This window comes from Hemicordylus capensis, chromosome 2 (genome assembly GCF_027244095.1).
Source record: "Hemicordylus capensis ecotype Gifberg chromosome 2, rHemCap1.1.pri, whole genome shotgun sequence".
In the NCBI taxonomy this organism is placed as follows: Eukaryota; Metazoa; Chordata; class Lepidosauria; order Squamata; family Cordylidae; genus Hemicordylus; species Hemicordylus capensis.
In genome coordinates this window covers 16,981,422-17,005,117 of record NC_069658.1, presented here as the reverse complement: position 1 = coordinate 17,005,117, position 23,696 = coordinate 16,981,422, and the positions used below count along the sequence as shown (strand labels likewise).

The 23,696-nt window shown below is 46.9% G+C and overlaps 1 protein-coding gene across 3 annotated transcripts in view; it reads right to left on the bottom strand.

The window, feature by feature from the left end:
* DCC (DCC netrin 1 receptor) overlaps positions 1-23,696 on the bottom strand; it is a 1,362,689-nt gene that overhangs the window by 727,371 nt on the left and 611,622 nt on the right. For all 3 annotated transcript variants that reach the window (XM_053300600.1, XM_053300601.1, XM_053300602.1), the window contains exon 3: positions 19,190-19,474. In XM_053300600.1, the coding sequence (XP_053156575.1) occupies positions 19,190-19,474 (285 nt within the window). The remainder of the gene's footprint in view (positions 1-19,189; positions 19,475-23,696) is intronic.

Below are 23,696 nucleotides of genomic sequence, written 5' to 3'. Positions count from 1 at the left end.
AAAACAGCCAAAACAACAAAACATTTTGTATCTGAAACAGGGATGTTTTGTTTTGGCTACAAAGTCTTCTGTTTTGAGCATTGGGTGTTTTGTTTTGGCTACAAAACAGCCAAAATGGCCTGTTTTGTGCACAAAACGTTTTGTATCCGAAACGAAACGCACATCCCTACTAGCTACGTCTGAGTTTATTTTTGTTCTGCTTCTCTCTTGCCATTCATACTGATTCCTGCACGTCAACCAATTTTGCAAGTAAGTCTGAAACATTATTGAGAATTTACCCCTAAACATCACCTGAAGCAAAATATACGGTGAATGTAAAGGTTGTCCTTCAGAGGAAAACAGCAGGTCAATTTTGAGGGAAGGCAATATGTTCCACGAAGAGTAGTCAGATTTCATTAAAGATGTCACCTCTTAGTATGATTAAAGCAGAAGCAGGTTGAGGAATCGATGCATGGGCAAGGAGAAAGAGACTCTAAACCATGTTAGAAGAGACTCTGAGGCCATTCACATGGGCGTGCAAAACCGGGCTAAAGGAGCCCAGCCTGGTATTGCACGTGTGTGTATATGATCCTGGCAGCCCCACGGTGGCAAATCCACCTATGAATCCTTCATAGACTCAGGGAGTGGAGGGTGATCCCCATAATGCACTGCATACTCGAATGTTGCATTATTGGAGCTCTGGGGGTGGGACCATGTGGGTGATGTGTCCCAGCACCCCAACCCTTGGAGCTGCCAGCAACAGCCGGTGCTGATCTAGGTGGACAATCCGCCCGCCCAGGGAAGGCGGAATGATCATCTATGGTGAAGTAAGCTCTTTAGGGCTTCCTCCCTGCAAACCCTGTAGCCCTTTCTCACTGCTCATGAGGAAGGGCTCTCTAACTCTTCGAACAGAAGCCTTATTCAGGCATGGCTTAAAATGTTGATGTACAGTACATGAGTACACCAACAAAAGTGAGTCCAGAAGTTCCACCCAGTGCATCTCTCACCCCACTTCACCTCACCACTCATGGTTATGCTGCCATTAATCTGCAGAGGGAACTGGTGCAATCATGAGCGCAGGTGCTTCTGTGGTCTGCAGGCTTGGGCACCCGAGCTTGCAGATCATGGAAGCACCTGCCATCATGATTACAGCGCCTGCCATCGTGATTAGTTCCCTCTGCAGACTAATGGCAGCGTAGCCTTGAGAGGCAAAGTGAAGAGGGGTGAGTGATGCACTGGGTGGAACTTCTGGACCTACTTTTGACGGTATACACTCATGTACATTGATATTTTAAACAATGCCTGAATAGGGCATCTGTTGATATTGGTTGGACATTAATGGAGGCAGGGTTTGCTTATTTCAGAAGTTGAATTGTCTTGGGAAATAAGCCAGGGAATTTCCTTGAGTTTTCAGAAGAAGCTGAGCCAATCTGATGTGAGCTGAGCTTGTCTATGTGAATGAGCCATCTCAGATCAAACATCACAAGCTTAGAACATTTGTCATCACCTCCAACGTGATGCTTTTCAGAAGAGGCCATTACACACATTCATTTGAGTAATCAAGAGGTGAGTAGTCCATAGACTCACATGCATGTATAAACCAGCCCTTAGTGAGATTGGCCATTCCTTTTGAGGAAATCAGCAAGGAAAACTCGGTCTTGCCAGACACACTAGTATTATTTTTCTTTATTCATTCTTATGGAAGACTATATGTGTGGGAGCATCTATAGATCGGAGGAAAAGAATCATAATTGTATTTCAGTAATGCTGTGCACTGATGATCTGTTGAATCACTCTGGCTGCTTTTCAGGAGATGCTCAAATTGGTTTCTGAAGCTCCTGTGCTATGCTGACTAACACACAGAGCTTGTCCAAATGTTAACATTATCCTATACTGCCTAATATCCTTCCACAGCTGACTAATCCTGCCAGAGAGGACACGATATGCAGCAAAATGCCGTGATGCTCCATATGAGAACAATGTGGATCAGTACAGCAATACGGTACAAAATGTCATTAAAGCCCACATTTGTCTGAATGTAATAGGGCCACAATCTGATTTTAAAAATATCTATTTCCCATGTTACAATCCTCAACTATATTTTTCACAAGCTTTTAAAGAAGGTATTAGAGACTGAACAGTGTCCCTGAGCATCTCTTGCAGAAGCCATCTAAGAGAGGGCTGGTTTCTGTGTGTTTCAACCTCAGTCCTGAAATAGTATTATTATTATTAATTATTATTATTATTATTATTATTATTATTATTATTATTATTATTATTATAGAGCAGACACAGCTGAGAAGGTGAGCAAGCCTTTATAAACATCTAGCCTTTTCCCCTTCAAACAAACTAACAGGAAGAGGGGAGTTTTGCAGGGGCTGTTTCTCTTTAAGGGGTAGGTCTTAGTCTCTCTATCTCTCTGTGTGTTTCTTGTTAGGGTTACTTGTTAGGGTTAAGATATCACAGGGCTAGGAGTTCTTAGGGTTACCTAGCTGCAGTGTTTACTTAGTGGCTGCTTGGAGAGGGTGGAGTCAGCTAGGGCTGGGAGAGGCCCCACATTCCTTTCCTTTGACTCACATCCTGTGTGACAGTTGGAAAGCTACTCTACATATGAGGAGAAGGCCCAAGAACATAGCGAACAGGGATAGCAAACAGGACGTAGGAGTTTTGCAGGAGTTTAGCGGGAAGTGTGCGGGGGAGCCTGGAACAAGCCCCTGCGATCACAAGGATCACAAGGAGCCTGGTGGAGAAGAGAACGTAAGTACATATCCCTCCCTCGTATCCCTCATATTCTTGGGAAAGACTGTTTGGACAGTTAAATAGTTGACCATTACAGCTGAGACCTATCCTAATAAACTATCTAATAAATGGACAATAAGCTCCCTAAATACTGTAAACAGCCAACTAAAACAGTATGAAGATAGAAGGTCAGCAGGGGAAGGGGCACTTCCCAGTGTATTGCACAGAGTGCCACATGTATAACTATTTGCCCCATGGGCAGAAGTCATGGGTGTGTGCTCGGTGCAAGGAGCTCCTGGCTCTCAGGGAAAAAATCCGTTCCCTCGAGACCAAGGTGGAGGATCTGGAGAAGCTCAGAGAGACAGAGAGGCATGTGAACGAGACCTTCAGGGATGTGATAGAGGCATCCCACTCCAGGGCTGGTAACTCCTCTGCTGTCAGGGAGAATGAAGGTCTTGGGCAAGGAGGACATCTGTCTGAGGAAGAGGGAAACGCTCCTTTAGAAGGGACCCCCTCTGTGGATGATGAGCCCATATCCTCTCGCACAGGGGATACTCCTCTGGGGGGTGGGGGCCTCCTTGTAGTTGGTGATTTGATCATTAGAGGGATAGAGAGATGGGTTTGTGACCCACGTGTTGACCGCACGGTGACTTGCCTGCCTGGTGCGAAGGTTGCGGACATTACACAGCGTCTAGACAGGCTCCTAGGCAGTGCTGGGGAGGAGACAGCGGTCGTGGTGCACGTCGGCACCAACGATGTGGGGAAATGCAGTCGGGAGGTCCTGGAAGCCAAATTTAGGCTGACAGGTACCATTTTGAAGTCCAGGACCCCCAAGGTAGCATTCTCAGAAATGCTACTGTTCCACGCGCAAGTACAGTGAGACAGGCAGAGCTGAGGGGTTTCAATGCATGGATGAGACATTGGTGCCGGGAGGAGGGGTTTAGATTTGTTAGGCACTGGGACACATTTTGGGGCAAGCAAGGCCTGTACAAAAGGGATGGGCTGCACTTGAACCAAGATGGAACCAGACTGCTGGCGCTTAAAATAAAAAAGGTTGCAGAGCAGCTTTTAAAATGACACCTGGGGAACAGCCGATGGGAGCTGGGCAGTATCCCGTTTGGCAAAAGCCATCCTTTAAAGTGTGAGGCTGCAAAGAATTCAGATAAAACAGTAGGGGACAGAGCAGAACTGCATAAAGAGCAGACAGGAGCCTGTGCCAGCAGGTCAAAGAATCAAAAGAATAGCATACATCAGGGGAGAGATTCAGTGTATAGGTGCTTATATGCCAATGCCAGAAGCCTCCGAGCCAAGATGGGTGAGCTGGAGTGCTTGGTTGCTTATGCAGAAATAGATATAGTGAGCATAACAGAAACATGGTGGAATAGTGAGAAACGGTGGGACACTGTTATCCCTGGGTATAAACTCTATAGAAAGGACAGGGAGGGGCGCCTTAGAGGAGGGGTAGCACTGTGTGTTAAAGAAGGGATAGAATCTAACAAGCTAGAAAACCTAGGTGGACTGGAGTCTTCCACAGAAACCCTGTGGGTGACTATACAAGGCCGGAAAGGGAACGTGCTACTGAGGACGTGCTATCACCCTCCGGATCAAAATGCCGACAGTGATTGGGAGTTGCAGGAGGAAATCAGGGAGGCGTCAAGGAGAGGCAGGGCTGTAATCATGGGTGAGTTCAATTACCCACACATAGACTGGGTAAATTCACATTCAAGTCAGGACAAAGAGGTCAAATTTCTAGATACGCTAAATGACTGTGCCCTAGAACAGTTGGTCATGGAACCAACCAGAGAGAAGGCGACCTTGGATCTAATTCTGAGTGACACCCAGGACCTGGTGCGTGATGTCAGTGTCATCAACCCTTTAGGGAACAGTGACCACAGTGCCATCAAATTCAGCATACATGCGGGAAGAGAATCACAAAGGATGTATAACACAGACATTTTGAATTTCAGAAGAGGAAACTTCTCCGAAATGAGGAGTATGGTGAAAAGAAAGCTGAGGGGGAAAATCAGGAGAGTCACTTCGCTCCAGAGTGCATGGAGTTTACTCAAAACCACAATACTAGAAGCCCAGTTAGATTGTATACCCAAAAGGCGGAAAGGTACCACTAAGTCCAGGAGGATGCCAGCATGGCTAACGGGTACCGTCAAGGAAGCCATAAAAGGGAAGAAGACTTCCTTCTGAAATTGGAAGGCCTGTCCAAATGAAGAGAACAGAAAGGAACACAAACTCTGGCAAAAGAAATGCAAGATGACAATAAGGGAGGCAAAAAGAGAGTATGAGGAACATTTAGCCAAAAGTATCAAGGGGAATAACAAAAACTTCTTTAAGTACATCAGAAGCAGGAAACCTGCCAGGGAGGCAGTTGGACCATTAGACAATGAGGGAGTGAAAGGGATTATTAAGGAGGATATGGAGGTTGCAGAGAAGCTGAATGAGTTCTTTGCATCTGTCTTCACGGCAGAGGATACCGAGCATATACCTGTTCCTGAACCAGGCTTTTTAGGGATGGAGGCTAGAGAACTGAGTCAGATAGAAGTGACAAGGGATGATGTTCTAAACTTGGTCTGGAAAAACTGAAGTCTGGAAAAACTGAAAGCTAACAAATCACCAGGGCCGGATGGCATCCATCCAAGAGTCCTCAAAGAACTCAAATGTGAAATTGCCGACCTCCTTGCTAAAATATTTAACTTATCCCTGAAATAGGGCTCTGTACCAGAGGACTGGAGAGTAGCAAATGTAACACCGATTTTCAAGAAGGGATCCAGGGGCGATCCGGGAAATTACAGGCCGGTTAGCCTAATGTCCGTTCCAGGCAAATTGATGGAAAGCATCCTCAAGGATAAAATTGTAAAGCACATAGAAGAACGGGCCCTGCTGGGAGTGAGCCAGCATGGCTTCTGTAAAGGTAAATCTTGCCTCACCAACCTTTTGGACTGGAGTGTCAACAAGTGTGTGGATCAAGGTGATGCAATTGACATAGTCTACCTGGACTTCCAAAAAGCTTTTGACAAAGTTCCTCATCAAAGACTCCTGAGGAAACTTAGCTGTCATGGGATAAAAGGACAAGTACATGTGTGGATTGCTAACTGGTTGAAAGACAGGAAACAGAGGGTAGGTATAAATGGAGAGTTTTCACAATGGAGTGAAGTAAGAAGTGGGGTCCCCCAGCGATCTGTACTGGGACCGGTGCTTTTTAATTTATTCATAAATGATCTAGAAACAGGGGTAAGCAGCGATGTGGCCAAATTTGCAGATGATACCAAACACTTCCGGGGAGTGAAATCCAAAAAGGATTGTGAGCAGCTCCAAAAGGATCTCTCCAAACTGGGGGAGTGGGCGACAAAATGGCAAATGCAGTTCAATGTTAGCAAGTGTAAAGTGAAGCACATTGGAATGAAAAACCCCAACTTCAAGTATATGGTGATGGGATCTGAGCTGTCGGTGACGGACCAGGAGAGGGACCTTGGGGTTGTGGTGGACAGCTCGTTGGACGTGTCGACTCAATGTGCGGCAGCTGTGAAAAAGGCCAATTCAATGCTAGGGATCATTAGAAAGGGGATTGAAAATAAAACAGCTAACATTATAATGCCCTTATACAAAACTATGGTGCGACCACACTTGGAGTACTGCGTACAATTCTGGTCACCAAATCTTAAAAAGGACATTGCTGAACTGGAGAAGGTACAGAAGAGGGCAACCAAGATGATCAGGGGCCTAGAGCGCCTTTCTTATGAGGCAAGACTACAACACCTGGGGCTTTTTAGTTTAGAAAAAAGATGACTGCAGGGAGACATGGTAGAGGTCTATAAAATCATGCATGGTGTGGAGAAAGTGGAGAGAGAGAAATTCTTTTCCCTCACACACAAAACTAGAACCAGGGGTCACTCCATGAAATTGATTGCCAGGAGGTCTAGGACCAACAAACGGAAGTACTTTTTCACACAACGCGTGATCCACTTGTGGAACTCTATGCCACAGGATGTGGTGACAGTCAAGAACCTGTATGGCTTTAAGAGGGGTTTGGATGACTTCATGGAGGAGAGGTCTATCAATGGCTACTAGTTGGAGGGCTGTGGGCCACCTCCAGCATCAAAGACAGGATGCCTCTGAGTACCAGTTGCAGGGGAGTGATGGCAGGAGAGAGGGCAAACCCCGAACTCCTGTCTGTGGCTTCCAGTGGCAACTGGTGGGCCACTGTGCGAAACAGGATGCTGGACTAGATGGGCCTTGGGCCTGATCCAGCAGGGCTATTCTTATGTTCTTATTACATTATTTATATACTACTTTTTTAAAAAAAGGTCCCAAACATTTACATAGCAAAAGATAGGAAAGGGGATGTGGCTGTATCCCAGTGGCTTTGAATGAAGAACGCCCCACATTCAGTTTCTAGTGTCTCCAGGTTGGATAGGGAAGGACACCTGCCTGAAACCTTGAAGAGCTGCTGCCAATCAGAATAGACAATACTGAGCTAGATGGACCAAGGGACGGATTCAGTATAAGGCAGCTTCCTATGTACCTATGCAAGGGTTCACAATCTTAAAAAAAAAAAAAAAAAGGAAAAAAAGTGTGCATGTGTGAGCGTGCACACACACAACTCCAGCAACAGCCACTGAATTTGAATCCAGGTTAGTGGTATGCATGGACCGTTTTCTGCACTTTGGTCTGAATTTGCATTGAATTTGGACTGACCCTCCGGTCCAACTCCTCATGCATGGAGACCAGGTGAGTGTGTCCTGGGCTGCTGCCTCATGGCCAGGCTGCTGGGGGCAGAGCTGTTGTGACTGCAGATTCCAGGAGCAGTACGGTACTGGTAAGCTGCCAGCACCTTCTCAATTACTCTTAAAGGTGCCTTGCTCTTGCCATCCTTCCAGGTGCCGCCTGCCCTCACTGGCCACCCTCAGCTTTATCCCCTTCATTACAAGCAACTTTTTAACATACACATAGCTGCTTGAACTGGAGGACTGGTCTGCCCCGATCCGGGCCGGATTCGGTTCTATCTCAGACCTGTCTGCCTTTCCTGAGGGCTGATCTGGCTTGTGGTCGGACCATGGAACCGGCTCGGTTCATAGCAGACCGGTTCACTGTCGAACTGTTTGTGCACACCCCTAATCCAAGTCTCCCTAGACCAAATCTAGCACTCCATCCATTGCATTGTCTCATTCTTTTCCCACCCCAATACTGTGCAATTCAAAAGCAACCCCCATTTCTTTCTCCCTGCCTATATATTACTTGTCAGTTTTTTACTATTGTAAATTACTGTTAAATCTGAAAAGAATTGTGGAAAATGTAGTCTAGAAAGCTATGGACATCCCGTACTTGGAACTTGCATATAATTTAGCAACCTGCAATCCCTATTCTCAAACAATGTTTCATTTCTTACTGGATTAAAAGAAACCCTGGCCCCAATCTCTTGGGAACATCTCAATCGCCCACCCCGTAACGATGCACATGGCACCTGGCAAAATGCCAAAGGCAAGCTACAGTTTTTAAGTGTAACCCCTTAGGGCTCTGTGAGCAGTCCAGATTCAATTCAGAGCTGCCTCAGAGTTTGGGGGGTGGGTAACTTGATTTGGGGCTTTGTGCTGTACCTGCCATTGCCACAGCCCCAGAAAAGACTATGAGGCTATTCCCACGATCAGGAGACATCAGGCAAGGGGAGCCTAGCCTGATTTCTCTTGACCGTGGGAACCAACCACCTCCAGGTGGTTAACCCACCAAAGTAACCCTTCCCTTAAACTGGGTTTGTGGAGCGAGTGCTCCACAAACCCGGTTTTAAAATCATGAGTAGCCGTGGCACTGCTCCGCACCACAGCTACTCACAAGTGGACACCACCACCACCCCCGGCGGGAGGCTGAAAAGCAGCCTCCTGGCTCGGGGGCCTCCCCAGTATGCCCTGCATGCTCGCGCAGGGCATACTGGAGCTTCTGGGGGCCGCACGGCCCCCGAACTTCCCAGCCCCCACCGGCTCCACTGCCCTGCTCATGTGTGGGGAGAGTGGGCTAAGCCCGCTCTCCCCACTCACCCTCCCCAGGCGGGTCTCATTGATTGTGAGACCCGCCTCTACAACTCCCAGAAAACCTTTCGTTTCCCAGGACTGCAGAGGAGGAAGAAGAAGAAAAAGTCTTCTGGATTTCACTGTAAAAGTGAAGCCATAGAAAACGCTGTTCCCACACCACACAATAGGAAAAAGTACAAGTAGAGTCAGCCTATCTCCAGCCTGTGCTGGTAATTACCTACAGGGGTCAGGGGAGAGTGGCAAGGTGAGAAGGAGGGGTCACAGCAGCAAAATCACTCCAGAAGTGAATTGGCCCCATTAGACCAGGGCTGCTTCAATTTGGACTAAACTAGCGACCTAAGGTTTGCCTGTTTTGATTTAAATCGAAACTTCAGTGGTGGAACTGGGCCAAATTGAGATATGGGCTGGTGGTGGTGGTTGTCACTACAACCCACTGAGGTTGATCTAAGGGGAAAGGAGGCGCCAACATTATGCCCATGTCTTGTCATTGCTGTGAACTGTGCCAGGGGCCAGGGCTGCTGTGCCCACACAAGGCAGCCCTGATGCTGTTGGGGATGATGCCATTGAGGATGAGCGGCACTGCATTACTTGAGCAACCACTTTTTCTCATCCGTGTCAGGACCTCAACATAGTTCATATGACTGACAAAACTCTGGGCATCATGCTGGCCAGTGATTGTCTCGAGGTCACTCAATGAACATCATAGGAACATAGGGAGTTGCCTCAGGGCCATCTAGATAAATATTGTCTACTCTGACTAGCAGCAGTTCTCCAAAGTTTCAGGCTGGAGTCTTTCTCAGTAGGGATGTGCAAATCAGCTCGGTGTTTGACGCCGAGCAGTTTCGGTTTGATAGTTCGGGGTCAAACTGAACCACCCCCTGTTCGGTCTGACCCCAGACTAAACACCCCCCGAATGTTCAGGAGATTTGCAAACATTTTTCTGAAGAATTTTTTTTTTTACCTTGTTCCCTTCTGGAGAGTTCTGGAAGTGGCGGCTGGGGTGGCAGTGGGGTGGGGAGGGTGTTTCCATGGAGGCTCCCCCTCCCCCTGCCAGCTTCCGGCCACTCTTCGGCCAGTTTTTGGCCTTCCCTGCTTGTTGCGGCAGCCATTATGGAGGCCACACGCCTGCACGATTGGCCTCCAGCAAGCAGGGAAGGCCGAAAACTGGCTGAAGAGCTGGCCAGACTGGCCAGAGGGGCATATAGAAAGCCAGTGGAGGGAGGGGGAACTTCCGCGGACCCTTCCCCCCTCCCCCGCTGCCTCCAGCAACTCCCCGGAAGGGAGTAAAGAAAAAAATTTCTTTCAGAAAAACGTTTGTGAACCCCCCGGACTGGACCGGGGTGGGGGGGTTCGAGGGGGTGCTGGACCGAACTGGTCCAGTTGGGTTTGAGTCCGGTCTGGACTTGAACCCAACCAGGCCAGCCGGTTCCATGCACATCCCTATTTCCCAGCCCAACCTGGAGATGCAAGGGAGTGAACCTGGCACCTTCTACGTGCAAAGAAGATACTCTGCCACCAAGCTGTGGCCCAATCTCCTTCATGACCAAGTGGGGATTTGAACCTTTATCTGCTGGGACCAAATGTGAACCACAGAGGTGCTTCACACGACTGGTATGAAGCACCGTTAGGGTTAGTGCAGGGAGAGCGGGAGCAAAGAAAAAAAGTAAGGCTAGGGCTATGCACTCAGCCATCAGGAAGGGAGAGCTGGGGTCAGTGGGCCAGACTACAAGAGAGGAAGATAGAGTTGCTAGGACTAGCATCCCGGGATTTCTACCAGTTCGAGTTTTGACAGACATCAGAGTACTGCCTGTGCTCCGCCCCCAACAAGAGGTTGACCAGGGCCAAAAAGCAGTGGCTGATTAGGTAAAGTAAAGTGTGCTGTCAAGTCGATTTCGACTCCTGGTGTCCAACAGAGCCCTGTGGTTGTCTTTGGTAGAATATGGGAGGGGTTTACCATTGCCTTCTCCTGCGCAGTGTGAGAGGATGCCTTTCAGTATCTTCCTATATCAGTGCTGCCCAATATAGGTGTTTCCTATAGTCTGGGAAACATACCAGCGGGGATTCTAACCGACAACCTTCTGCTTGTTTGTCAAGCATTTCCCCGTTGCCCCACTTTAATGTATTGGTTGGGACTAGCCAACCAATTGTCTATGGGTTCTAACCTTGCCTCCAGTCCTTAAGTATGTAAATGCAGGTGCCTCAACCCTGAAGCATCATGTCGTTCACAGCCTGCTATTCCCCAAGCTGCAGCTGATTAGGTCCATTTTCAACAGCTAAGTATAGCCTTTTATAGGCAATTTTCTAGTATATTTTTAAAGGGAAAAGATATACCGTCCTTGCTTTTAAATCATGCGGCCAGACCTAGACCTGAATAGTAAATGTCGCTACGTGTGTTTTGACTTGCAGCTATTCTATAATAAGCACAACCAGATCTTCAGCAAGATTAAACACTCTATTAAATATGATTAAGTCCTTACTATTAAGGTCTGTTTCCTAATACATACTCCTTCAAGAACCAGTGCAGGAAAGGATACTGCAGAGTAAATGTATGCAACAAACGAAAATAAACTCTCGGCAATATGCCATTGTTGGTAAGAGTGCTCAGGCAGTGGTCCCTAATACAAAAACAGAGAGGACAGGGTGTAGTGATAGCCAGGCTTGAGGGAGGACTAGGCGTCAGTTTGAGCAACTGCTTCAAAGGTGGGCTTCTCCAAATTAGGAAGACAGTCTGGGAGGATCAAATCTCTGTGGCCGAATCCAGTGTGAGGGGCAGGGTTTACTGGACAATAGCTTATAGAGGAGCATAGGAGGTGTGTATTAGAGTCCAGTTCTTCCCTGGAGGTGAGTGAGGCCTGAACAGCAACTACTGTAAGAAAAGGGGAGGCTAAGAGCCTTGGGCTGGGAATCAACTAGAAGTTCCTTACCTGGAAGTAAATGGGAAGGATAGGGACCAGTTTAGCTAGATGCATCAGGGGAGTTATTTTTGTTTAAGTGCTTGGATTTGACTGCATGTATCTTGTAGTTTCGGGGGAAGGGATTACTTGAATGGAAGCAATAATTGTTGATGCCTCTCTAGTTTTCCTTATCAACTAATTATTAAAGAGTTTCACTCCTTATTGGATCCTGCCATAGTCACATGCCCTTGAGGGCCTAAGACTGTTTAAGCGCTTCTTGTAGGGAGGGTTTTTCCACTTTAATGTTCCAGAATATTCCCTTGGAAAGGTGAATCTGCTCATGTGAAAAAGTGGTTGATGGCCGCCTACCCGAGACTCCTCACAGCTAGAAAAATGATTTTATACCCGACCCACCCCACCACCGCTTTTTGAGCTGTTACACAGGAGTAGGCAACCCTGGTTCTCCAGCTGTTGTTGAAAAACTCCCAATACATTGTGGCTGGGGATGATAGGATTTATAGTTAGAGCCAAGGTTGCCTACCCCTGGGTTAGGACATAAGAACCATCAACCTGTTGGATCAAACAGTTTTATCTAGTCCAGAATCCTGAAAATACCACTTTTTAAAAAGTGGTACCCACCTTCATGGGTACCACTGATATCAGAGTTGGCTGCTGAGTGCAGAAGTGGGTGGTTCCCGCCCACCCCTAGTGTCCCTGCAGCGAGGCAGGGGCTTCTCTAGCTGCTGCTGCTGCTCTGTGTGTGTGTGTGTGTGTGTGTGTGTGTGTGTGTGTACTGAGGAGAAAGAGATGCATCTTTAAACTCCACTCCCAAAAATCCTTCCAGCCTGGAGTGTGGCTAGGACTGAGACATCTCCAGGGAACTGATTTAGCCTGATGATGATGAATTTGTGCCTAAATGTTAAAGTGGAATGGGAATGCAGTCTTCCAGTGCTGGCTGGGGCACAGCAGTGGCATAAGTGCTGCTTAAGGAGGTGTGACTTTTAATTTTAGCTCTTTTAATGTAGCTGTTGCTTAACAGCCATCAGGCTCTTTAATGCAAAGCCTATTGTGTCTTGCTTCACGTTTTAGACAGAATGCCAATTCCTCTGCTCACCCCACCCCTAGGGCGGTTTTGTATCCATTTTATACTGGCTCTCCCCACCACCTAACACCTTTATGCATGGAACTACATTGTCTAAAAAGCCAATTGACTCCAAAATGTCAAACAAGAAATAGGCTAACAAGGTTTTCTTCATCTTTGCACCATTGATTGCCTTGGAATTGTTATCTGCATTGTAATTCTTTCAGTTGAGAATAAAAAGACAAAAAGAGAAGACTCCAGAAGAAGCAAACAAGAAGTTTAGTGTAATCTATCATTAACAACCATGCAAGGCCATGATTTATAAACAGAGAATTAAAATTTCACACAAAGAGCTGCATGGTTTCCCATTTACTTGTTTTTTAAAACAGAAAGCTGGGTGCCATCCATTTAAGAAGCATCTCAAGAATTTATGGAGTGTTGTTTATTTAACAGCGCCAGTGGAAAATTTGTGGGTTTTGCTGCTTACTGATCTTAGATTATATATATTTATCTGTTGCAAGATAATATTCTTTTGGCATGATGAGAGCAGTGTGTTGGCCCACTTGGCCGTTTGTGGTGTTTTTCTCGAGTCTTGAAATGCCTGTTCAAAAAGGTTAGGTTTCTCAGCCCTGAAGAAGTGAGGTGCATTTTAAACAAAGGTCTTTGTTTTGCACTGGGAGCTGGTATTCTTTGGGGAAACTTATCACAGAACAAAGGAAGAGAGAGAGTGAAAATGCCGAATTCTGGTCTTTGCCGATAAAAGAACCCCAGAGTTTCAAAGTAGAGGGGAGAGGGACCACTGTTTTTACTGCAAAAATGGAGGAGAGGAGCAGCCATAGGCTATCAAGGATAGAGGTTGGTTCACAGGATGAAGAACAGGGTAGGAGAAGCCTCCTGACCTTCTTTAAGAGCTGCATGGACTTGTGTTTGCCCATCGCCTTCAGTTAAACAAGGAGCTTAGAAGTGCCGGCTGTGACTGTGGGCTTTGCAGCAGCTGGATCAGAGGGCTTTATATTCTGCCTCATTCAGCAGCTGCTGCTTAGGAGGGACCCTCCAACTATATACATTAAGAATACATCATTCTGCTATGCTTTAGGCATGGCAGTCCCTTGAGCTGCATTCCAGAATTGTTCGTATGCTTAAAGAATGGCAGAGATAATGCGTCTCAGTGCACTTTGCCCACAGAGATGCATTACCTCCGCTATTTATTCATCTTACTGCGTTACCAATAGGAACCTATATGGAGGCTGCCTTATACCGAGTCAAATCATTGGTCCATCTAGCTCAGTATTTTTGACACTGACTAGCCAGGGGCTCTCCAAGTTTTCAGACAGGAGTCTCTTCTAGCCCTCCCTGGAGATGCCAAGGAGTGGACCTGAGGCCTTCTGCATGCAAGCCTGCAGGTGCTCTTCAACTGAGCTATATGGCTTCATTCCCTAAGGGGAATGTCTCACAGTGTGGACATTTAGTCGCCCATCCAAATGCAAATCAAGGAAGATCCTGCTTACCAAAGGGAACAATTCACTACCACAAGCTCTCATGTGAGGGCATGTTTGGGGAAAATTATTGTTCTCTTTACTAAGTTGCCCTTCCATAGCTAACTAAGAGTACACAACTGTCTTAAGATGGCTGGGATGGATTCATTATGAAGATGAATGAGACACAAACTGTAAGGTTTGTTGCACACTAAAATTCTGTAAAAAATATTAGTAATGGTAACAATATTCTCATGTAAGATGGATAGAAGAGAATATTGTTACCATTACTAATAATTTTTTACAGAATTTCAGTGTGCAACAAACCTTACGGTTCGTATCTCATTCATCTTCATAACAACCTTGCCAGTTTACGGAGGCTGTGGCAATGCCTACACAGCAACCTCCTGCTCTGTCACAGTGCAGTGCATGACTGCAAAACTATTAATACAGGAATTAATCAGAAAGGGTGCATATAAGCAGTGGGTATATCTTTCTCATGATAAAAAGATGCATTCTGCCATGCCAGGTTGTGTACGTAAATTATAATGCAGAGAAATGGCAACAGTAGCATCAGCTCTGCAAGCAGGCACATCTGGGGCAGTGCCACTCACCAGATGGGGTGGGGGCTGTTGATGGGCTCTTGCCACAGAGCAGCAGAGGAAGGAAGGAAGGACATAAAACATGGCTCCCTGGCCCCAAAGGGCTCACAGTCTAAAAAGAAACACAAGCTAGACACCAGCAACAGCCACTGGAGTGAGGCTGCGCTGGGGTTGGGTGGGTCCGATTGTTCTCCCCCTGCTAAGTATAAGAGAACCGCCATTTTACAAAGGTGCCTCTTTGTTCGTTGAGCAGTTACATAATCGCGCAGGCTCCCAGCAGGATGGGACTGAGTTGAATCCATCCAAGGACTGATTCAAAGACTGGGGTTTGGAAAACTGCCAGTTGGTTGGTTGACTTGTTGATTGTTCATGAAGTAAGTCGCAGGACTGTTTCATACGTAACATGAAATCAGAGGTTGGCGAATCTGCGGTTTTAGTTACAAACTGTGAATCGTTCTGCAGACTTCATCAAACAGTGGCCCTCCAAACTCCAGTTGCAGGAGGGGGTATCTCCTCCCTGCTGCTTGGCCACTAAGGCTGATCCCAGCAAGCACCATTGCTAGACTGTGAGCAAAGCCTCGGCACGTCAGCGGAGCAGCTGAGACTGGCCATGATGTTGAAGGGGGTGTGCCGAGCGCAATCATGCATTTCTGGAGCGCTCCGCTCGCCTTCAGCAAAGAAAGGGTATTTAAATCTCTTTAAATGCCATACTATGCCAGTGCTTCTTCTGGCAATGATGGCACCGGCAGTCCCTAAAGATCCCTGCACTAGGCTTGAGCCTGAAATGTTTCGAAGGCCATTATAGAGGCCTTCGAAATATTTTGGCCACCGGGGCTGTTTCGGCTTTCGGAGGTGGTGGGGGTGTTCCCTTAAGGGCGGGGGAGGGTGCACTTACCTGTCCCACTGCATTTTCCCCATTGGCACTCCATTGTAGAAAAGCCCCTCGGGGTGGCAGTGTAACTCCCTGCTGCCCCGTTGACGTCCTCTGCTGGAAGTGGCTGGAAGTACCAGGCGCACGTGCACCCATCACATGTGTGCGCGTGCACGGCAGATGAATGCTACAGGTGCACTCATGCCCAGTACTTCCGGCCACTTCCAGCCGATGATGGCAATGGGGTGGCAGGTAAGTACGCTGCCGCCCCAAGAGGCTTTGCTACAATGGATCGCTGGTGGGGGAAATGCGGCAGGACAGGTAAGTGCACCCTCCCCCCCCCTTAAGGGAACACCCCTGCCACCTCCAGAACGGTTCCAGGCACATCCCTACCCTGCACTCTGATAGTTCTGCATAAGTTCACATTTCGAGGTCTGGTCTGGTGTTGCACCGTACACAGATCTGCCAGTGTGGGAAATCACAGGAGGGGGAGCCCCCATTTTCCAGTGACCCCAGGACAGCGAGGTTGCTGTTTTGGGGCACAGGCATGGGTGCACATGACCACATGGGCGGACAGGCTTGCATGGGGCATGCCTTGAGAGCAACTTCACGGTAGTCACCAAGTCAAGGAAAGCAGTCTTTGGGGTACTCCTCCCCATGGCTTTCCTTCACACAGCAACCTGGCTCGATAAAGCGCCCCAGTGTCCTGTCACTCTTGTGAGAGTGTGGTCCATGGGAGAAGAGGATGTTTTGCCTTTTGGCATCATGACTAAATTTGCTTGGCATTTCTTTCCCCTCCCCCTCTGATGGTTCTTCTCATGAGTTGTAAGGGGGTGCCCCCATGGCCTGACACTCTTGTGAGTGAGTGGTCTGTCCTGGGTCAGATGAATCTGTCTTCACAGTACTTGTGCACTCTCCTAAGGTTGGAACACTACTGATCCTCATGACCAGACTTGCTCATGAGTAAGCCTAGGGAGAGCAAACCCCCAAAGGGGAACGGACCGGGCCCTCCTTTCCCAACCTTTCAGTGGAAAAAAGTAGAATTTCTCTGCTCCACAATCCCTGCTTGGGGTTGACTTTTAAACCCAGCCAGGAGCATCCCTCCAAAAAACCATTTGCTCCCCCCCGGCAATAGAGTGCCCTGAAAATGTTGGCTATCCCTCCCATGAGAGGGCCAATCTACTGGGGAAGACCAAGGTTTCTGCCCCAGGTCTCCCTCAGGGCTGTACACTCTTGGGTCAAGGTAATCCAGCCATATGGGGTCCCGCTTGCATTGGGCACCCAACTATCAATGGCAAAAGACAGAAATTGAGTGTTGCAAGAAACACCCCCCCCCCTCACACACACACACCTTCTCTGTAAATCCTTGTGCACACCCATACGGGTTTTTGATGCCCCATGTGTCAGAGCTTGCCCACATGCACAGATGTGGGAGACACCGGGTTCTGGGATTTAAACCTATTCAAAATTCCTGGGATTGGTCCAGCATTGCATGGAAAACAGATCTCCCCATGCAGGGATTTGCAGGAGAGGGGAGCCCTGGTTTCCCACAGCCCCAGGACAGTGGGGTTGCCATTTCAGGGTGCAGTCAAGGGTGCATATGTCCACATGGGTAGACAGTCTGATGGGGCATATGATTTAACAGCTACTTGGTGGCAGTCACCGAGACTGAGACAGCACTTAACAAAGTACCCATCCCCACGGCCTTCCTCCATAGAGCATCCTTGCTCAGTTTCTGAGACCTGGTAGTTTGGTACTCTATGAGAGAGTGATCCATGGGTTAATGTGTGGCAAGCACTCGAGTACCACCTTGTCAATTTGCAATTAGTGCTCACATACAGGAATTGGTGCAGAATGCAACACGAGCACATCAGAGTGAGATAGTTCTTCTCATGAGTAAGCCTAGAGACTGATAATCCACAAGGGGGAGGGGCTGGGGATTGCCCAACCTTTTGGTGAAAAAAACAGAACTTGGCTGATCCAGGATCCATGCTTTCAAACCCAACCACGGGCACTCCTCATGCCAAATTGTTCCCCTCCTGGCACTGTGATGGGGTGCCCTGATTATGTTGCCACCTGGAGCATTTGTAGTTGTGAACATACATCAGTGCATCAGTTTCTCTTACTTTCTGGGAGCAAAGTACTTGGTGCCTGTCCTGTCATCCCATCCACTTTCCTTCCTGCTTGCCAGGTGGGGGGAGTAAGCAACAGAATGGGAAGTTGGAATGCCCATTGAGAGGACGACAATGCTGCATTGGGGTGTTGTGGTTTCCCTCTTGCCGGGCAAATCCACAGCTGCACAGGTGACTGAAGGGGCGATGCTGCTTCTCTGAGAGCCAACCAGCGAGAAGTGCTGCCAGCATAGAGCAGCCACATCCCTGGGCGGGTCTACACCGGCACCTCTATGATTGTGGTTTGAAAATCCCAGTGTAGCTATGGTTATGGCAGCATGCAGAGTCAGACATAATGCTTCAGTGGCCAAACAGGAGGTCTCAGCGGAGAACCTTTGTGCAAACCCAAGTTTCAAATTGCAGTTTGGTGAGGCAAATTGGAGGTAGCTTTTGCCATGAAATTGCAGTTTCATGTATTCAGATATACTGGCGTTACTTCTGCCCTGTTTAACTCTGGTTTGGCATTATATCTGAACCAGGCCAATGAATGTTTCAGGGAATTATGTCATGCCCTAATGCAGGGTTTCTTAACCTTGGGCCCCCAGATGTTGGACTACAACTCCCAGAATCCCCAGCCACAAAGGCCATGTCTGGGGATTCTGGGAGTTGTAGTCCAACAACCTAAGGTTAAGAAACCCTGCCCTAACGAACCATAATGCCCTTGTACATTCCAGGAATAAGAAACAGTAGACAGAAGGAGCTAGCCTTCTGCTGTTGCCACTGCTGCAAAAATTCATGTTAAGCAACAAAAATGAGAACACTCACCACTGCTACCATTATCAATACTGGTAAACTACCATATGATATGGTGGGAATCCCCAGGATCCTGACTGGAATGAGGCTGTGTCACCCAACAGGGCAGTGATAGAAGAAGGAGGAAGACAGGGGCAAGACAATGGCTTTGATTTCACCGATCATCCCCAAGTTATGGAGGGGAGGCAAGGAAGGGAAGGAATTCTGGAGTAGTTTTGCAAGAGCCTGAGATCTTTGCAAGACTTGCAACAGCTGCAAGGGCCTATTTGGTCCCTCAGTTGATAATGAGAGGAGGCCAGAAGCAGTCATGGGCTCGCCAATTTCCAAGCAAGCCAGAAGATAGTTAGCTGGAGAAGTATGACCATGGAGACAGGAAGAATGGTGAAAGAAACCTCCTTGCTTGCTCCCTTTGACCATTTCCCAGCCCCTGCTTGAAGGATGAAGCCAGGAGGGAATCCAGGACTAGTTGCAGCCCTGGGAGGATCCACAAATATATAAATCTGTTCTTACCTGTCAAAACACAGTGTGTGTGTGTGTGTGTGTGTGTGTGTGTGTGTGTGTAACATTTATATATGACATTTTTCCTTACCTGCCAATACTCTGACTTCTGCTTCATTTCCAGTTCTTGAACTGGCAGGATTTTTTGCAAGACATCTATAGATCCCACTGTCCCCTGCATGAATTCTGCTAATTTGTAAAGATCCAGAAGGCAGGACTGCCACACGGGTGTCGCCAGGACTCAAAACCAGGTCCTCTTGGTTCCTCTGCCAGTGGATAGTAGGCATAGGTTCTCCAACAACTTCACACTTTAACAAAACCGTGTCTCCTGTGAAAGCCGTGACAGAGTCCGTCTGAGATAGAAACCTCAATGGGCCTGTTGAAAGAAAGACAGCACATGCATTAGGACAATACACTGCAATTTGAGGGCTTCCTTTTCCTCCCTGCCACCCCATGTTGACATGGTTTTAGTTAATCACTATTTTCATTTATCTCTTCTTCCCCTGGAAGTGCTCTTTTAATACACAAAAATATGTCACACAGCCCCCAAGGACATATTTTCATGTGTTAACGAGCACTTGGGGTGGGGTGGGAGTGACAACCAATAACTGGTCCCTCCATCTGCACATCAGACTCTGGGGATGAGGCCATAGCTCAGTGGCAGAGTATCTGCTCTGCATGCAGAAGATCCCAAGTTCAATCCCTGGCATCTCCAAACAGGGCTGGGAGAGACTCCTACTTGGAACCACTGCCAGTCAGTGTAGATCTGCTGTCAGTCCATGTAGAAGACTATAAGGCAGTTCACATAATCAAAAATTGCCACAAGGGCATCCTACCCAGCTTTTCACACGTCCGATTTTTCATCATGTGTGAGCAAACAGCTAGGTAAGAAGAAGAGGGAGTGATCATGTGTGGAGCTGGAGGTGGGTAGGACACACTGTTCCCTCTAACAGGGATTCCCATATGTTGTTGACCACAACTCCCATCATCCCCAGCTGCAATGGCCTTTGACTGAGGATTATGGGAGTTTTAGTCAACAACATATGGGAATCCTTGTTAGAGGGAACACTGGTAGGACAGCTTTCCCTCCTTCCTACCTTGTTAAAATGCTGAGCATGAGATCTGGGTAGGATTGTGCTGACCTACCCAGCTTCTGCCTCACACATGATCTCTTCTCCTTCTTCCTACCTAGTTGTTTGCTCACACGCAATCAAAAAGAGGGAGCATGTACAGCTCCCAAAATGGTAGGATGCTTCTCCTACCCAGTCTTCCAGGGATTCCCAGACTACAACTCCCATAATGCCCAAGCAAAAGCCATTGCAGTTGGAGATTCTGGGAGTTGTAGTCAACAACATCTGGGAATCCCTGTTAGAGGGAACACTGTTCCACCCAATTATCAATCATGTGAACTGCTTTAATAATGAGCTTGATGGATCAATGGTCTGATTCAGTATAAGTCAGATTCCTATGTTCCTACTAAACACTTTTGGAGTGGTGGTGGTTTGCACGCTGTGGCTGCACACAATTAGTGAGGATAATGGCCAGTGTTTATTTATTACATATATATGTATCTATTGGCTCCCAAAGCAGCTTACAAATAAAGACCACCAAGATTTTTAAAAAAGGTAGTTCCAGTAAATCATCCAGTATAATCTGGAACCTGCAAATCTGCAATCAGACAAACACTGCCTCCTACCCCTGAGCCCAGAAACTGCAATACATAAAAAGGTTTGTGTTCAAAATATACGGACACCTATCATTTAATCTTGAATATATCCCAGAGAGGGGTCTTTACACAGCTTAGAATCTTGCCACTCTCCCTTAATGGCAGCCTTAGCTGAGGGTAAATTTTATAGTACGCATTCTATTTTAAAAATGTATATCCCATGTGTCACTCTCTCCAGTCTCCAAACAGCTCACAAATATTAAAACAGTCAAAACCCAATAATTTTATGGAGATATACAATTGAAATCTGATGTCCTTCCTGTTTACATGGTTAAAAGCTCCCATGGTAGCAGGCTGACTTAATTCTCCATTATATAGCAAAAACACGCGTTAGTTAGCTACTCTTTCATTTCCTCCTCTGCAAGGGGGAAAAAATCACCACTACTTTTCACATTAAGTTATTGGCACTGACTCAAGATTTTAATAGCTCTCCACCCACAGAAATCCCGATACGAACTTGAAAAGCGGAACCATTAAACATTTCCACTTTAAGCTTGCTTAAATAATAAAAAAATAAAGCAAAACACTCCACGAATAACCATGGAAAGCTGTTGAAAAGCCACCTCCAAATCAATATCTACAATAGGGCATCCCATCATGCAGCAGCAAAGATGACTCCGAGAAATGGAAGGGGAGACATGCAATTTTCTTCGATGAAAATATGTCATCAAAGAAGCCCAAAGCTCTTGTAATAAAGAGATGAGTAGTCCTTAGTAGGCCTCACAACTCCAAAAGCTGTTTTTTCCTCATTAATTTTTCCCACTGTACCATTTTCAAAGCAAGTATATAGTAACTGAGGAGAGAGGGTCTTCTTGTAGCAAGCATGATAGTCCCCTTAGCTAAGTAGGGTCCACCCTGATTGCATATGAATGGGAGACTAGATGTGTGAGCCCTGTAAGATATTCCCCTCAGGGGATGGAGCCGCTCTGAGAAGAACATCTAGGTACCAAGTTCCCTCCCTGGCAGCATCTCCAAGATAGGGCTGAGAGAGATTCCTGCCTGCAACCTTGGAGAAGGTGCTGCCAGTCTGGGTAGACAATACTGAGCTAGATGGACCAATGGTATAAAGCAGCTTCCTATGTTCCTAACTGGCATAATCTGTAATGTGCTATTATAAAAATAAGGACTTGAATGTCTACTTGGACTCAGTGCCAGAACATATTCTGAATGAGAGGAGAGTGAAATAACAAAAGATCAACCTATCGAAATGTACGGTCAAAACTAGAGATCATAAGGAGAATAAATCTAGTATTATTTTATTTGTTTGCTTACTACCTTGACACACTGACCTACTGTCAAAGCACTCAAAGAAGCTTTTATTTGGTAATAATGGTTTGGGATCTAAGAGGCATGATACAAAAGGAAGAGGAAAGCAAACAACTTTTTTCATACTGTTTTGTGGGAACATAGGAAGCTTCCTTAATCCAAGTCAGACCATTTGTCCATCTAGCTCAGCATCGTCTACACCAGGGATTCTCAACGTGTGGGTCCCCAGATGTAATTGGACTTCAACTCCCATAATTCCCAACCAAAGGCCACTGGGACTGGGGATTATGGGAGTTGAAGTCCAATAACATCTGGGGACCCTCACGTTGAGAAACCCTGGTCTACACTGACCAGCTGCAGCTCCTCCAAGGTTTCAGGCAGGAGTTTTTCCCAGCCCTTCCTGGAGATGCCGGGGATGGAACCTGGGACCTTCTGCTTGCTCTGCCACTGTGTTGTGGCCCCATTCCCATATGATGACTTATTGTCATTCATAGAAGAAATAATTTGTATGTTCCCCCATCAAGTTTTCTGAGTAACTTTGCTGCTGCTTAATGGAATGTCCAATTGCAGATAATGCAGCTCTACACACGATCTGTGTGTAGAGCCTGGGAGGGTTCTGCGGGGAGAGCAGACTTAGCCCGCTCTCCCTGCAGACGAGCAGATGTTGTGGGGAGAGTATGACCAGGTGTAATGATCAGTAAAGAAGGCAGTTCTGGAGTGGGAGGCAGCAAAATGGGAACTGGTCTGCACCAAGCTACTGAAGGAGGCCTTGATCTTAGCTCTCCCTCAGATTCAGGCAGCTGAGATAAAAAGATGAGGGTGCTCCTGTGAATATTTAGTTAGTTAGTTAGTTAGTGTTAAATTTATATACCGCCTTTCATTAAAAACAATCCAAAGGCGGAATATGTACAGAGGATTTCTTCATAACCATATGTACCACTCCACATTGTAATTAAAATGCAGGTGAAAAAGTGCATTCTCTAGCTTATTTACAGCTTTCATACCCTGCCTTGTTTCTATCATAGTAATCAAGGTGGGCTAGCAATAATCTAAGAAAATATGCAAATACAACAATCCAGTCAGACTCTGTAAAGGACCATGTACGTCCTGTTCCTGGCAGTATATGAACAAATAAAACCGAGATAAGCTGGGGAAAAGCAACAGGGAAGGACCAATGTCTTCATGTCTTGCTTGGAGACATCCTGCAAGCACTTGATTGGCCACTGTTGGAACCAGAATGTTGGAGTAGATGGACCTTTGGCCTAATTTAGTGGGGTTCTTCTTAGGTTACTCTTTTTGTGAGTCTGGGACTATGTGCTTAAAGAGAACTCTGCATGCCCCCCACATAGGATTGTCAGATGCCTTGACAATCCAGGAATCAAACATCTTCTCCAGGATATAGGAAAAGTGTTGTCTTGGACATAAAATGTCCAGGAATTTGAGCAGGAAGACTACTTCAACAAATTTTACCCATTTTCCTGGTGCTTTTCTCCAGGCATTATAGCTACATGGTGTCAATGCTTAAAAGCCCAATATTTTAAATCTTTCTTTGGCACCCATGCTGCTGACTAGCTAGGTTAGCTCTCTTGATTGGCTCTCAGGGGGT